This window comes from Myotis yumanensis, unplaced genomic scaffold (assembly GCF_028538775.1).
Source record: "Myotis yumanensis isolate MYYU_CA2020_CCGP unplaced genomic scaffold, mMyoYum1.0.hap1 SCAF_12, whole genome shotgun sequence".
NCBI lineage: Eukaryota > Metazoa > Chordata > Mammalia > Chiroptera > Vespertilionidae > Myotis > Myotis yumanensis.
This window is the reverse complement of record NW_027223763.1, coordinates 37,074,690-37,089,651: the sequence shown is the minus strand read 5'-3', so window position 1 is coordinate 37,089,651 and position 14,962 is coordinate 37,074,690. Positions and strand designations below refer to the sequence as shown.

At 43.2% G+C, this 14,962-nt stretch overlaps 1 protein-coding gene across 3 annotated transcripts in view; it reads left to right on the top strand.

Moving 5' to 3' along the window:
- Positions 1–11,880: 11,880 nt before the first annotated feature.
- Positions 11,881–14,962, top strand: part of CEP78 (centrosomal protein 78) — a 29,037-nt gene continuing 25,955 nt past the window's right edge. The window contains exon 1 of one of the 3 annotated variants that reach the window (XM_070431460.1): positions 11,881–12,271. In XM_070431460.1, coding sequence (XP_070287561.1) covers positions 12,019–12,271 — 253 coding nt within the window. In that variant the 5' untranslated portion in view covers positions 11,881–12,018. The remainder of the gene's footprint in view (positions 12,272–14,962) is intronic. The other 2 variants (XM_070431458.1, XM_070431459.1) reach the window with 2 other exon arrangements.

Here is a 14,962-nt window from a genome sequence, read left to right as displayed (position 1 = left end):
CGTTTGGCAATGGACAGTGGCTGGCAGGGAAAAAAATTTTGTTTGATCATTCCAGCCCGGCAGTTGCAGATGGTGCTGGTTGGTGCCTCTCTGTGGGCTGAAACCAGGAAGTCTGGGTGAAAAGTTGCTAATGAAGAGGCAGTGTTTTCCTTTCCGCTTCAGACAGGGACCTGCAGACTCTAATAACCATCTTTTCGGTAAAAGAACACTGCCACCTAGCAACCGGATTCAGTATTCTTCCCAAGCTCCAGACAAAGGACTGATTCCAGCTTCACACTTTCAAGTGCACAGATGTGCAAATTGGGGTTTTGGTTATTTTCCACTTAGCATCCGGGGTGTGTAAGCTTTCCACGGAATTCAGGGAGGAAAGATCATTTGCCAGTACAATCCCGGTTTGTGAAAATCGAGTGGAAAGGATCTTTAAATTAGGACAGTCATATAAATAAGAATGGATTTCCTTTAGTATACACTGGTACGTATGAGAATAAAAACAAACAAAACTAAGTAGGCTTTGGAAAACCACATAGAACCCACAAAAGGGAAATCAGAATTGCATTGCATTTCTCAACAGCAGCCTCGGAAGCCAGGTCCAGTGAAGAATGTTGTCACAGTTCTAACGGAAACATATTTCCAACCTTGGGTTCTCTCCTCTCAAGCTATCAATCATGAGTAAAGATGGAATAAAACCATTTTCAGACATTCACCATTCTGAAAATTGACCTCCTTTTCTACTCAGCATTAGGAAGCTCCTGGAGGATATGTTACCACTAAAACGAGGGAACGAGACAAGGGAAAATTCAGCACCCAGGAAACAGGGTCCTTGGGGGGCAGCTGTGCAGCAGGTCCAGAAAACAAATAGTCTATACTGAATAAGAGGACGTAGGATATTAAGTGGATGACTTCAGGGGGATACAGGCAATGAATGTTTGATGATTTGGGCACACGGGAAATAGACTTGAGATTTAAGATATACAGGAAATCTGATTAATTACAAGTAAATTTTGTAAATTAAAAAAAATATTGCCTGCATGAAGAACAAAAAGAAAAAAAATTCCAGGAGAGTTAACATAATCAGAGTATACTACAACATGTCTGATCTAAAAATGATGCGTCAATAAAATACTGATTAAAGGCATTCTGTTTTAAAATATGGAAGTGAATTTTGCAAGAAATGGCTACAGAGAGTGTAAAGCCATCGCCTTTGGGAAGCAGGACTGGAGATGGAAGCAGGTGGGGGAGAAGAGGCCTGTGTTTTTTGTTGAAAGACTTTTTAGCAAGATTTGACATTTCAAACAAAGTGTATGCACTACCCTAATTTAAAAAATAGTCTAAAAGATAACCAAAATAAAAATGAGTATTCATCAGAGGTTTGTGAAATCTGAAGTAGACTTGGAACGTTGTGAAATCTGTAAGTAACAAAAAATGTGCTCTGTGATCTCCATTTCCGTAACTTTAACAAAACTGGGTATTCTGAAAATTCCTTCCATCACAAAACACCAAATGCTGGATAAATTGGAGTAAACATATCTTTAAATTTCTTACTAGACTTGAAAGGAAAAAGATGGTCTTAAGTATATCCTATATGCTAAGTGTCCAGTCAACCAGTCAGCCTTCAACCAATCAAAGCGTAATATGCTAATGATATGCTAAGGCCACTCAACCGCTCGCTATGATGTGCACTGACCACCAGGGGGCAGACAGTCGACCAGTCAACCAGTCACTATGACATGCACTAACCACCAGGGGGCAGACGCTCTGACTGGTAGGTTAGCTTGCTGCTGGGGTCTGGCCGATTAGGACTGAGCCAGACATGCCCTGGAGCCCTCCCGGGATCCCTCCCCGGCTGGCCAACCTTCCATGTCTCCCCCGGGGCACCCTCTTGCAATCTGGGACCCCTTGGGCAATGTCAGAGAGCCGGTTTGGCCCGATCCCACAGGCCAGGCCAAAGGACCCCACTGGTGCACGAATTCGTGCACTGGGTCTCTAATTTTTTATAAGTGCTGAAATGAATGATATGCCACCATGGAAGGCCAGATGCCCTAAAGTATGCCCAAACCAAAAGCCTAGAGATAGATATGTGGGCTAACTGCCCACAGGACTGGACAATGCCTGGGCCTTATTCCCCTTGGTAGTCCAGCGAGGGCTATCTTCATGAGCACTCACACAGGATTCAACCCTTAGAAGGGACTCGTGCTTGGTTTAATATTGTATTGTCACTGTCTTGAAATTCTTAATTTTATCTTTTAACTTATAACTTTAAAGTGAGTCTACAGGACAATGGAGTATACATGTGAACAGCAAATATGCACAATATGCATTCATATTCACTGTTCCTTGCTGCCCTGTTCATACAGAGCAATTGCAATGATCCATGTGCACAGAATTCAGGTAGACGCAAGATGAGTAGGAATTCAGCAAGATTCAAAGCCTGTGACATGGATGACTAAATAAGTGGAGGTGCTGACAGCCCCAGAGACCACGCTTTACATTCTAATCAGAGTCCTTCACACACAAAGAAGGCAATGGTATTCTAAGAATAATGAATGACCAAGGAACCTACTATATCCTTCTTCTCTCATTTATCCCATGTGTTAGCCAATTGCTTACACTGAAAATGATGACATAGAAGGAAAAAGAAAAGAAAACAACCCATAGTTCCTTTCCCTTTCAATCCTTTACACATCAGTAAGCTGAAGGTAGAGAGTAGTGGTAGAAATTGCATGTAGTAAAAAATGAACTTAAAATATATGCACCCCTATGTTCATTGCAGCATTATTTACAATAGCTAAGATCTGGAAACAGCCCAAATACCCATCAGTAGATGAGTATATAAAAAGCTGTGGTACATTTACACAATGGAATACTATGAAGCTATAAAAAAGGAAGATCTCTTACCCTTTGAAACAGCACAGATGGACCTGGAGACTATTATACTAAACAAAATAAAGCCAATTAAAGAAATACAAATATCACATGATCTCACTCATATGTGGAATCTAAAGAACAAAATAAACTGATGAACAAAATAGGTCCAGAGGTATGGATCCACAGAACAGAATTATAGATCTGAGGGGGGGTGGGGGGGAGAAATAGGAAAAGATTAACCAAAGAACTTATATGCGTATATTCATAGCCCATGGACACAGATAATAGTGTGGGGAAGGCCTGGGGTGGTGTAGGGGCTGGGGTGGAGGAGGGCAAAAAGGGAGAAAATGAGAGACACATCTGTAATACTATCTAAAGTAAAATAAAATAAGAAGTTAAATTAAAACAGGTTGGTTAGTTTTGTACAGCATTTCTACAATTCGTGTAAGAAAGACATATGCATGTACAATTTACAAAGTATAAATTACATCATTGTGGTGGTTTTGCATACAAGTGAAGAGCTCTTATATTTGCACTTAAAACTCATACTGCACAATATAAACATGAATGGTAAAATTCATGCTAATAATGTAAAATTTTAATTTTCTTTAGTTAGCACTACAATCAATAGCAAATAAAAACTGCCCTGACAAGTTGAGAAACTTTGAAAAGAAAAGTTTTATATTTTAGTACTACTAACACATTTTTTGCTATCCAAACAAGGGACCCCACACTTGCACTTTGCCCTGGGCTCTATAAGTTATGGAACTGTTCCTGAACATCCCTCAAGGTTAATGTAGAGCCAGGGAGGGTGAAAAGTTTGAGATGAGAAGATCATCGACCTCATCCTCCATCCAGTAGGCACCAACTGTTGTTAATTACACAAGTGACTTAGACTGGGTCCCCAGAGCAGATTTTCAGAGGGGGGACTTTTCTAAGACAATCCATGGGGACCTGAACTGGCCAGAGAGAAAGTTCAATTTCAAGTAAAGTCCCTTGAAGTCATTTGGGCTGAATTGCAGGGGAGCTGTATAGGATCAAAAAGTATACCTTTGAGCCAGGCTGGTGTAGCTCGGTGGTAGAGCGTCAACCTATGAACCACGAGGTCATGGTTCGATTCCCTGTCAGCGTACATGCCCCAGGTTGCAGGCTCGCGATCGATGATTTCCTCTCATCATTGATGTTTATATTTCTCTCTCCCTCTCCCTTCCTCTCTGAAATCAATAAAAATATATTAAATTTTTAAAAAGTATGCCTTTGAGTTGCCCAAACAAGGACTAGGCTGCAGGAGCCCTCAAATTCCTCTAGTCAGCTAATTTTCTGGGGTGTGGGGAGAGGGACCCCAAACCACCAGCCACTTCTGGCTCTCCAGGCCACCAGCAAAGCTGCTTCTGATAGCCTGAAGGCACCCTAGCAGCAAAGAGACACAGAAGCTGGCTGTTGGGGGCCAAGCACCTTGGAGGCCAGAAAGCACAAAACATAAATACTTACATTCTAATAAAACTACTTGAAATAGCAGAAATGCAGCGAACAAAAAGTACAAGTCTTCAATAGCACTCCAATGCTGCCCCCTGGAAAACAAGTAACCCTAATAACAAAGTGATGTCTGCTCTTCCAGGTCACTTTCTGTGCTCTTATACACAGTCCACAAATATTCATGAGCGCCCACTCTGTCCACTACATGCTGCAGATAAACAAGACAGACCTGGTCTCTGCCCTCATGTAATTTACATTCTAGTGGGCATAGTACTTGAATGAGCTGTATCTTGCCTGTTTTACTTTACAATATATCATGAATACTTTGCTACATCAACACAGGTAAATTCGCTGCATATTTTATTGACTGCATATCATTGCATAAAATGGATATAGCCTAATGCATTTAACCACTTTCTGATTGATTAAGCATTGATTCCTAAAAAAGGAATATCTATGAGAAAATAAAGCAAAAAGCTTCTTTAGATATTCACGTGGGTATATTCTCGGAGGCTGAATGAAAGTTAATGTTTTAGAGTGATGTGTGGAGATAAATAGATACGCCTCGTTTTATTGCGCTTTGCTTTCTTGTGCTGTACAGATGTGGCATGTTTTTACATTCTGTAGGCAAGATACCCAACCAAAAAGATTATGACTCACTTTATAGAGATACTCACTTTTTTATGGTGGCCTAGAACTGAACCCTCGATATCCCCAAGGTATATCTATAAAGCAGTCTACCTGTGTTAAACCTAAGAGAATGTTTCAGGAATATTCTGTCTGGGAAAAGATGAAGAAAAGGCTGGGAGTCCAGCCAAACCAAGCAAGAAGCCTACAGTAAAGTGAGGAAGTTGAACTGAGGTTGCAATTAGAAACCATTATAAGTCTTTGGGGGAACTTCAAGTCATTTTATGATAGGTGTATGTTGTATGACTTCTGGTCATTGGTTTGCCGTGCGATCCCATCCCCTGCTACACACTAATAATACAGATGAGGAGAATAAAGACCAAGGACACACAACCAGTGGGTGGTAAAATCTGAATTTGACTACTCAACTTATATTTTTTCTAAATTAATGGGGTCTGCACTTTTGTTAAATTGTCAGATTTTAAGGGGCAGAGTGTAAATTGGGTTTGCATTTTACTGCCTAGCCCTGGAGACGGGGAGGGGGACTGATGATTAGGGACAATGAAAGTTGCTCTCCCCGAGGGGAGAATAGCAATTTCATTTTAAAGTAAATGTTAAGCCCTGGCCAGGTGGCTTCGTTGGTTGAAGCATCATTCCATACACCAAAAGGCTGTGGGTTCAATTCCTGGTCAGGGCACATGCCTTTTATTATGGGTTTGATCCCCAGTAGGGGCATTTGCAGGAGGCAACTGATTGATGTTTCTCTCTCTCCCTCTTTTTCTCTCCCTTTCTCACTCTCTAAAATCAATAAACATATCCTCAGGTGAGAATTTTTTAAAAATCAAATTAGCTTGTACATTAGGCTTACTTCTGGTGTTTCAGTGACCATCATGAGAAGAGTGTGCCCTAGGAGCTCCATAATTGCCCCATGTCCTTCCACAGGGCCCTGGTGTAAGACATGTGAGACAGACCTCAAACTGACCCAAAGCATGGAGCAAATCCAGCCATCTGGAGGTCTAAAACAAGTCACTAAAGCTAACCCATCGATGCAAGAAAATAAAATTCTTATTTATGTCACTGAGTTTGGGGTGACTTGTCCCACAGCATTTTTGCAGCCAGAGCTAACATGGCATCCTCCAAATAATTGCTGTGTAGATGGCTGCCTCTGTGCTAATTGTGTACAACCCAGGAATTTTAAGAATTCTTGAACTCCTGGTGCCTCTTCAATACAATTCACATAGTTAAAGTTTCCCCCAAATAATTTTGGTAATGTGCCATAGACATCTCCCTAAACGTTTATTAAATACAATGCCACGTTATTTCTATTCATTTTCTGCTTATATGTAATTAAAAATGCTTTTATAAATCTAAAAAGATAGAAAATTGGAAAAGAACATCTCTGCGGATAGCTGTTATTAACAGAGAAAAATTACGATCAAAATGGGCATTTTGCTGAGTATAGAGAACTGATGCCCCCAGCGCCTCTAAATGCCAAGTGAACAAAGGCACTTAATAACTACTGAATCCTGCTCTCACCATTTGAAAGGGAGAACATGCTGTTCTGTAAGTGGTGGCGGGATGCTCTTAGCAGCTATTTGCAACCCTGTGAGCTTGGGTATTGTGTTGCTATGAAGCAGTGTATTATCTAAACGTAACTACAGAACCTTGAAAATAGAAAATGAGAGCAATAGCCAGAGAACACATTCTCATGGTGATTCATTCACTCATTCATTCATTCATTCATCAAGTCCTTACTGATCAGGTGGATTATGTGTATAATACCTTGCTGAGAACTGCACTGAATGCAGAGATGCATCTCTGCTCTCAGAGCTTAGATACCAAAAGGACAAATAAGCTCTAGATACTTATGGCAGTTCCAGGTGTGTCCTAGTAAACTGTTTACAAGTTCAGAAGAGAGAAGAGGTCCATATCTTGCTTAGATTCTCAGTGAAGTTTTCTAAGAGAACCAGGGCCAAGAAAATTTTTTTATATTATAATAGGTAGAGCTGGAATGGGGCAAAGAAGTAGACAATTAGACCACTGAGGTTTAAAAAAAAAAAAGGCTGGAGAGTGAAGTTAAAGCCAAATTATGGCGGGCCTTAAATGTCAATCTCAATAATTTGGGCAGTATTATGTTAGCAATGGGTGTCAAGGAAGGTTTGGAACAGCGCAATGGCACAATCAAAGAACCTTGGGAGGTGTAGCATGAACAATGAACCCCTGTGAGAATGCAGGTCTGAAAGGAGGCCTCTGTGGGCTGGATCACTGAGAATGAAAGGGAGTGAGGTGCAAGACAAGGCTGCGGAGATCATGCCTTCTTCATGCCCAGGGAACACAGTGTCCTGTAGATTACATTGAGATAAGGAGCTTGTTCTAGAACGTAACTCTACACACGGCTTCCTTTCTCAAGTAAGTCCTGCTTGCTGAACATTTAGTGCAGGCATGATTTACATTCTGAAGCAAACTCATTATTTTATAGAAGAGTAACAGATTTCAACCAGCAGCCAGTCTGTGGACTTCACTTTGAACAGCATTATTTTAGACATTGGTGAGGAGGTTTGTCTTTATCCTAAGAGCAATGGGAAACCACAGAAGGATCTGAAGAGGAAGTAGTGGTGGCTGCATTATGAAAATGGATCTAGGAAGGAAGCCAGAGTGAGTGGAAAGAAGACAAGAAGTTTGTATCTGAAACCTTATTTTCCTGGTGAAATAAGAGGTATAAAAAAAGAGTCTAGCCCTAGCTGGTTTGGCTCAGTGAATAGAGCGTCTGCCTGCGGACTGAAGGGCCTTGGGTTTAATTCCGGTCAACGGCACATGCCCAGGTTGCGGGCTCAATCCCCAGTAGAGGGGATGCAGGAGGCAATCAATGATTCTCTCTCATCATTGATGTTTCTCTCTCTCCCTCTCCCTTACTCTCTGAAAATCAAAAAATATATATATTTTTTAAAAAAAGAGTCTAGTGGTGATATGGAAAGATTGAATGGGATTTGGAAAAGCCATTGTAAATAGCTATAAGTAACTGATTGGAAAAGAGAAATAGGGATCACATGTCACTTAATATAAGAAAGCCGATTTTGGCCCTAACCGGTTTGGCTCAGTGGATAGAGCGTCGGCCTGCGGACTGAAGGGTCCCAGGTCCGATTCCAGTCAAGGGCATGTACCTTGGTAGTGGGCACATCCCCAGTAGGGGATATGCAGGAGGCAGCTGATTGATGTTTCCCTCTCATCGATGTTTCTAACACTCTATCCTTCTCCCTTCCTCTCTGTAAAAAAATTAATAAATATATTTTTTAAAAAAGAAAGCCAATTGTGTAGCTCTGGGACTGGGTCCAATAAACTCAAAACTCTAGAACGCAGGTGCAGAGAAGATGGATGTTAGAGATGAGCAAATAGCATTAGCCCTGAGGTTCCATGGAATGGTAATTTGGCTTGGAAGTCTATGTATAATGTTGTCAGGATGGACTAGGAGTCGAGTACAGTGAATAAGAGATAAAATGATCCCACTTAAACTGTACTCTAGTCAAACATTCTCTCACCAGACCCCTGCAGAAGGAGAGCCCATCTCTTGTACCGCATGTGCCTGCAGGGAAGCCAAAGCATTTTGTCTTAGGCCAAGCGTAAACTGGATTGTCAGAGGGCCCCAGAGCTGCGGTGCGGAGGCAGCTTTTGCTGACTGCATTCAGGGAAGCATGTGGGTAGAACCGACCAGATGCCCAGAGGAGAACTAAAGCTATAGGAGCCAAAAGAAGAACTATTAAGCCATAATTAAATGGAAGCAGAGAAGAGATTGTCAGGCAAGTCTTTAAAAAAAAAATCTTGCCTGACAGAAAAAAAGTAAGCTTGGGGAAAATAAAATGAAATTTAATTTATTAAATGATTAATTAATATGATGGTTTTCCTGTGCTATATCTGTAGGCAGTGGTGGTGACTTGTAGGGAGAAGAGAGTGGATTGTTCCCATAGTCACTATTCAGCACTTCCTATGTTGGTGTCAGCACTGTGCTAGACATAGGGAATACGGGCATGAATGAGACATGGTCCCTGCCTTCAAAGGGATTACAGTTAATGAAAGGAAACCATCTAAAAAGATTCTTACCATTGGATATATTATGTGTTATGATACAGGGATGTCAGGAGGCAGAGCAGTTAGGCACTAAACAAGCAGGAAAAGAGAGATGAGGCTTAGGGAAAGAAGGCTTCGAAAGGAAGGTGACCCCCCAACCTGAAGCTGGGAAACAAGTGAAAGTTAACCTGTTAGGGAGGGAGTAGAAAAGGGGTGTCTTAGGTAAAGGAGCAGCATTTAAAAAAAAAAAAAAAATATATATATATATATATATATATATATATATATATATATAATTGATTTTTAGAGAGAGGAAGGGAGAGACATAGAGAAATAGAAACACTGATGAGAGAATCATTGATTGGCTGCCTCCTGCATGCCCCTTCCTGGGGATCGAGCCCGCAACCCAGGAATGTGCTCTGATCTGAATTAAACCGTGACCTCCTGGTTCATGGGCTGACGCTCAGCCACTGAGCCACACTGGCTGGGCAAGGAGCAGCATCTTTAAAGGCCCAGCATCAGAAACTTCAGGCAGTTCTGTGTATCAAGAAAACATTCAAGGAAGAATGTAGGAAGAAACAAGGCAACAACGGTAGTCAAATCATGAAGGAGCCTATATGGCATGCTAAAGACTACAAATCTGAAGCTGGGGGCAATGAGAGATCTTAAACTTTCTACAGGCAGTCTGAGTTTGGAGAGAGATATCTTTGCTACAGGTCATCAGCCTGGAGGAGGTAGTTAAGCCTGAGCAGGAGATAAGATCACCCAGAGAAACTGTGAAATGTCAGAGGGTTGGATTCTGTGGGTGGAAAACACCAACACTTAGAATGAATAAGCAAGAAACATCTAAGAATGAGACAGAGAAGGACTTAAGTGAAATCAGGTGGCTTTGTGGACAACAGGGAAGAGGGAGCTTTAAGAAAATGGTGGACGGCTATATTAAGTGATGCTGAGAACTAAAAAATGGATATAGCAACAAAGAAATCATGCAGAAAATTGGCAACAATTTAAATTTCCATTAACAGCAAAACAGACAAGTGATTGCATTGTGCGACACAGGAATGCTATACAGCAAGGAAAATATATGAGGTATATTTTTATATATTGGCATGGATGAACCTAGCAAAGATAACACTAAATAAAGCAAGAAGCAGAAGAAAACATATGGAATGTTATACGCTGTTTAAAAATACTTACAAATGTAGCAGAAGTTTAAAGACATATATTGCAATGATGAATACCAAGGTCAGGAGAGAGGTTATCCAGGATAAGTTAAAGAGTGGTTGTGATTGGGAGAGTGGGTTACACAGGACTCTTCAACGGGAGTGGTAATGTTTCATTTCAAAATTGGTTGGAGAGTTTGCTATCCAGTTATGTACCACTTAATGGCGGAGATATGTTCTAAGAAATGCGTCCTTAGGCAATTCTGTCATTGTGCAAACGTCATACAGGCATAACCTACTACATACCTAGGCTATATGGCACAACCGCATCATATATGCAAGTCTGTCATTAACTGAAATGTCGATATGTGGTGCGTGACTATTATAATTTGAGCATGCTGCATGTAAAAATTGTACTGACCACATCTAAGGTATTTTCGTGGAGGGTGTGCAGGTTTGTAGTGGGTGGAGGTATCCAGAGTGCAGTGAAAGGAAGAGGAATGCTGTAAATCTAATGCCTAAGGCCTGATGACTATCATTATTCCAGAAACCGAAACATACAGGTTCTAAGGCCAATGTTAAAAGATAAACTGGGGCATATTTACATTTTTTAAGAATTTATTGGAGCAAAAGTCTATTCAAATAGGGCAGCACCAAACTGGAACCTGTCAGGACCTGGGGAGAAACTTTTATAAGAAAAAAAGAGGAAGCAAAGCAAGGAAATCATTGATTGACTAGAGAGTAAAGCCTGGCTGGCTGTTTGTGATTGGTTGTCCTTAGATTTTTGTAACTTGAGGCATTTACAGGCTTATATTTTGGTTGGCATAAGCCACCACAACATTAGAGCCACACGTCTAATGGCTTCCTTGTTTAATTTAATACAAAATTCTCTGAGTTCTTCCACTTAGCTGTAAGTTACGTAAATTCCTGTGCCTCAGTTTCTCTTTTGTAAAATGGATATACAACAGTAAACTCTCTGTGAAATTGTTAGGAAAATTTAATGATTTCACACACTCAGTGTTTAAAATAATGCCTAGGAAATAGAAAAGTACTAGGTACTCGAGTTAGCCATCATCATCATCATCAGTACACAACAAAGAGATTAGTATTAACCACAGTAATGTCCTGAGTTCGTGGGACATCTTACAATTTGCCAACAACCATGTGAGGTAAGTAGAAACGACAGCAATTAAAGCGTTTTTGCAGAAATTAGCACAGACCTTAAAGATATCATTGACCACAGGTGTTCCTACATCCCCTATGACTGTCCTCCCTCGCCTGGGCGGTGCAAGCCCAGACACTTATGAGTTTAGACTACTTTTTAAAACGCGTTGCTACATCATATCCTATTTTTATTATTTTGTGTCATTTTTAATTATATCCCATTTTTATTCGGATCAATCAGTAAACCCTTTTTGGGAGCCCCAGATTCCTAAACCCCTTACCTCTTGCACCGCCCTCGCCTCGAAGGTCCCGCCCTTGGCCGCAAGCACCGCCCACGAGAGGCGGGGCCTGCGTGCGGACGCACGGCCGGCGCGCTGACGTCCGCGCCCCGCCCCGCGGGCACCCGCCCACCGGCTGGAGCTGCAGCCCCGCGCTGCGGAGGGTTGGGGGGCGGGCGCCAACGGCCGGCGCCGCGCGGCGGGAAGCGGCGCGGGAGCGCGGCGTCAAAGGGCGACTCAGCTGGGGTCCGGGGCCCTGCGCCTTCTGGCCGACCCGCTGCTCCTGTGCACGCTGCGGAGCCGCAGCCTTCGGGCCGTGGGTGCCCGAAAAGGCGGGAGGCGATCGGGGGCACCGCCGGTGTCCCCGAGGCCGCCTTCTGGCCATGATCGACTCGGTGAAGGTGCGCCGCGACTCCGCGGCCGACTTCTTCTCGCACTATGAGTACCTGTGCGCGCTGCAGGACTCGGTGCCGCTGCCCGCCGTGCGCGCCAGCCTGCGGGAGGGCCTGCTGGACTTCGACGCCGACCGCCTCCGCTTGGTGGACTGGACGCCGCTCCTGAACACCCTCAAGAGCAATAAAGATCTGCCCCTGATCTCCATCAAGAGCTTCTTCCCATCGGGGCTCGGCGATACAGGTTTGCAGTTCCCGCTTCTCGTGGTCCGGGTGTCGGTGCCGCGCAGCGGGATTTTAAACGGTGCCAGGTGGAGCCTGCGCGCTGGGTCGGTGCTGGGAGGGCGCGCGGCCCGGGCGTCTTACCCGCTCGGCGACCCTGGGCGAGTCCCTACACGTTAAGCCTGTTTTGTTCCTTTCCCGTTAGCCCGCGGTATCCGATTTCGCCGATGTGCTGGCGGCACCAGTGACTGACCGGTCCGGAAAGTGTAGTGTGTCAGTCACCGGTGCCTGACAAGGCCTCTTACGTGTTAAGGCCTCCAGGTCTTTTTTCTTATTTGTAACCTGGGCTTAACACCCTCTATATCAGCGGTTCTCAACCTGTGGGTCGCGACCCCTTTGGGGGTCCAACGACCCTTTCACAGGGGTCGCCTAAGACCATCGGAAAACACATATATAATTACATATTGTTTTTGTGATTAATCAGTATGCTTTTTTTTTTATTATTAAATCTTTATTGTTCAGATTATTACATTTGTTCCTCTTTTTTCCCCCCATAACTCCCCTCCTTCCAGCTCCCACCCCACCCTCCACCCTCACTCCCCACCCACTGTGTTCATCCATAGGTGCATGATTTTTGTCCAGTCACTTCCCGCATCTCCCACACCCCTTTCCCCCCCAAGAATAGTTAGTCCATTCCCTTTCTATGTCCCTGATTCTGTTATAATCACCAGTTCATTCTGTACATCAGGTTATTTATTCACTTGATTCTTAGATTCATTTGTTGATAGATGCATATTTGTTGTTCATAATTTGTATCTTTACCTTTTTCTTCTTCTTCCTCTTCTTAAAGGATACCTTTCAGCATTTCATATAATACTGGTTTGGCGGTGATGAACTCCTTTAGCTTTTCCTTATCTGTGAAGCTCTTTATCTGACCTTCAATTCTGAATGATAGCTTTGCTGGATAAAGTAATCTTGGTTGTAGGTTCTTGCTATTCATCACTTTGAATATTTCTTGCCATTCCCTTCTGGCCTGCAAAGTTTCTGTTGAGAAATCAGCTGACAGTCGTATGGGTATTCCCTTGTAGGTAATTGAGCCTCTTTCTCTTGCTGCTTTTAAGATTTTCTCTTTGTCTTTTGCTCTTGGCATTTTAATGATGATGTGTCTTGGTGTGGTCCTCTTTGGATTCCTTTTGTTTGGGGTTCTCTGCGCTTCTTGAACCTGTAAGTCCATTTCTTTCTCCAGGTGGGGGAAGTTTTCTGCCATTATTTCTTGAAATAGGTTTTCAATATCTTGCTGTCTCTCATCTTCTGGCACTCCAATAATTCTGATATTAGACCGCTTAAAGCTGTCCCAGAGGCTCCTTACACTATCTTCACACTTTCGGATTCTTTTTTCATTTTGCTTTTCCAATTGGGTGTTTTTTGTCGAATCTTTGGTTTGATTCTTGAGCTCCTCTGGTCTGCTATTGGGTATAATATTCTTTATTTCAGTCCGTGTATGCTTACTTTCTAATTTCTTTATCGTAGCATCGAGAGTCTCATTAGTTTTCGTGAGGCTCTGCACAAATTTATGGCAAGCCCTCAAAATTGCGATTCTTAGCTCCATATCCTCCATTTCTGTCATGTTTTTTTGTCTCCACATCTTTTATGCTTTCTTGGTGCACCCCCTTGTGGTCTCTGTGCGCAGTCTTGTTCTAGCCAAGCCTTAATTGTTGTAGTTAACACTAGAGGGATTTGACCACCAGGCCGACTGGCTGTAGGAATCAGCTGTGCGGAAAACGTCTGTCTTCTGGGGAGGCGCTAATCCAGCCTTTGCCTGAGGTGATCGGCAAATGGCTGTGCGCAGGGCCTGGGCGGGGCGGGATCAACAGGGCGGGGGGAGGGAGCCGCTATGGCCGCTCTCAGTCCGTCCCCAGGGGTTCTGCCTCTCTGTCCCAGCAACCGCTGCAAACCTCGGAGGGGCCGTATCCAGACAGTCCCGCTTCTCCCGTTTGAGTCTGGGTCCCTAGAGACTCGCCCGGATCTGTAGCCCAGAGTCTGAGACTCACTCCTGATTGAAAACAACAACCGCGCCCTCAGCCGCCAGCCCGCTTTGCGTGCGCACCACCTCACCACCGCACCACCGTACCTTTAAATTTTCCACACTGCACCTCCTCTGAGCGTCGGAATGCTGTTGTTTTTGCTTCTAGTTGAAGAGTCTCTCCTCAGCCAGCCTTCCTGTGGTTCTGGTTGATGTCCGTTCCGACTTTCAGTTGTATTTTTGAAGTGGTTGTTTACGGCGGCAATCTCCGGTGTTTACCTATGCCGCCATCTTCGATCTCTAATCAGTATGCTTTAATTATGTTCAATTTTTAACAATGAAAATATATCCTGAATATCAGATATTTACATTACAATTCATAACAGTAGCAAAATTACAGTTATGAAGTAGCAACGAAAATAATTTTATGGTTGGGGGTCACCACAACATGAGGAACCTGTATTAAAGGGTCGCGGCATTAGGAAGGTTGAGCACCACTGCTTTATATGGCGATGGCAAGAATCCCCGGAGTTAACGGTTGTAGAGCACTTAGCACAGTTTGGGACATCAGTAAGCATCCTACAGATGTTACCTAGTTTATGCAATGGCTTCGCCTAGTGCAGAACACAGCAATTAGGAATTTTGTGCATCCCAGCCTTTTGCTGCATTTCAAGACAGGGCTCTCTGTTA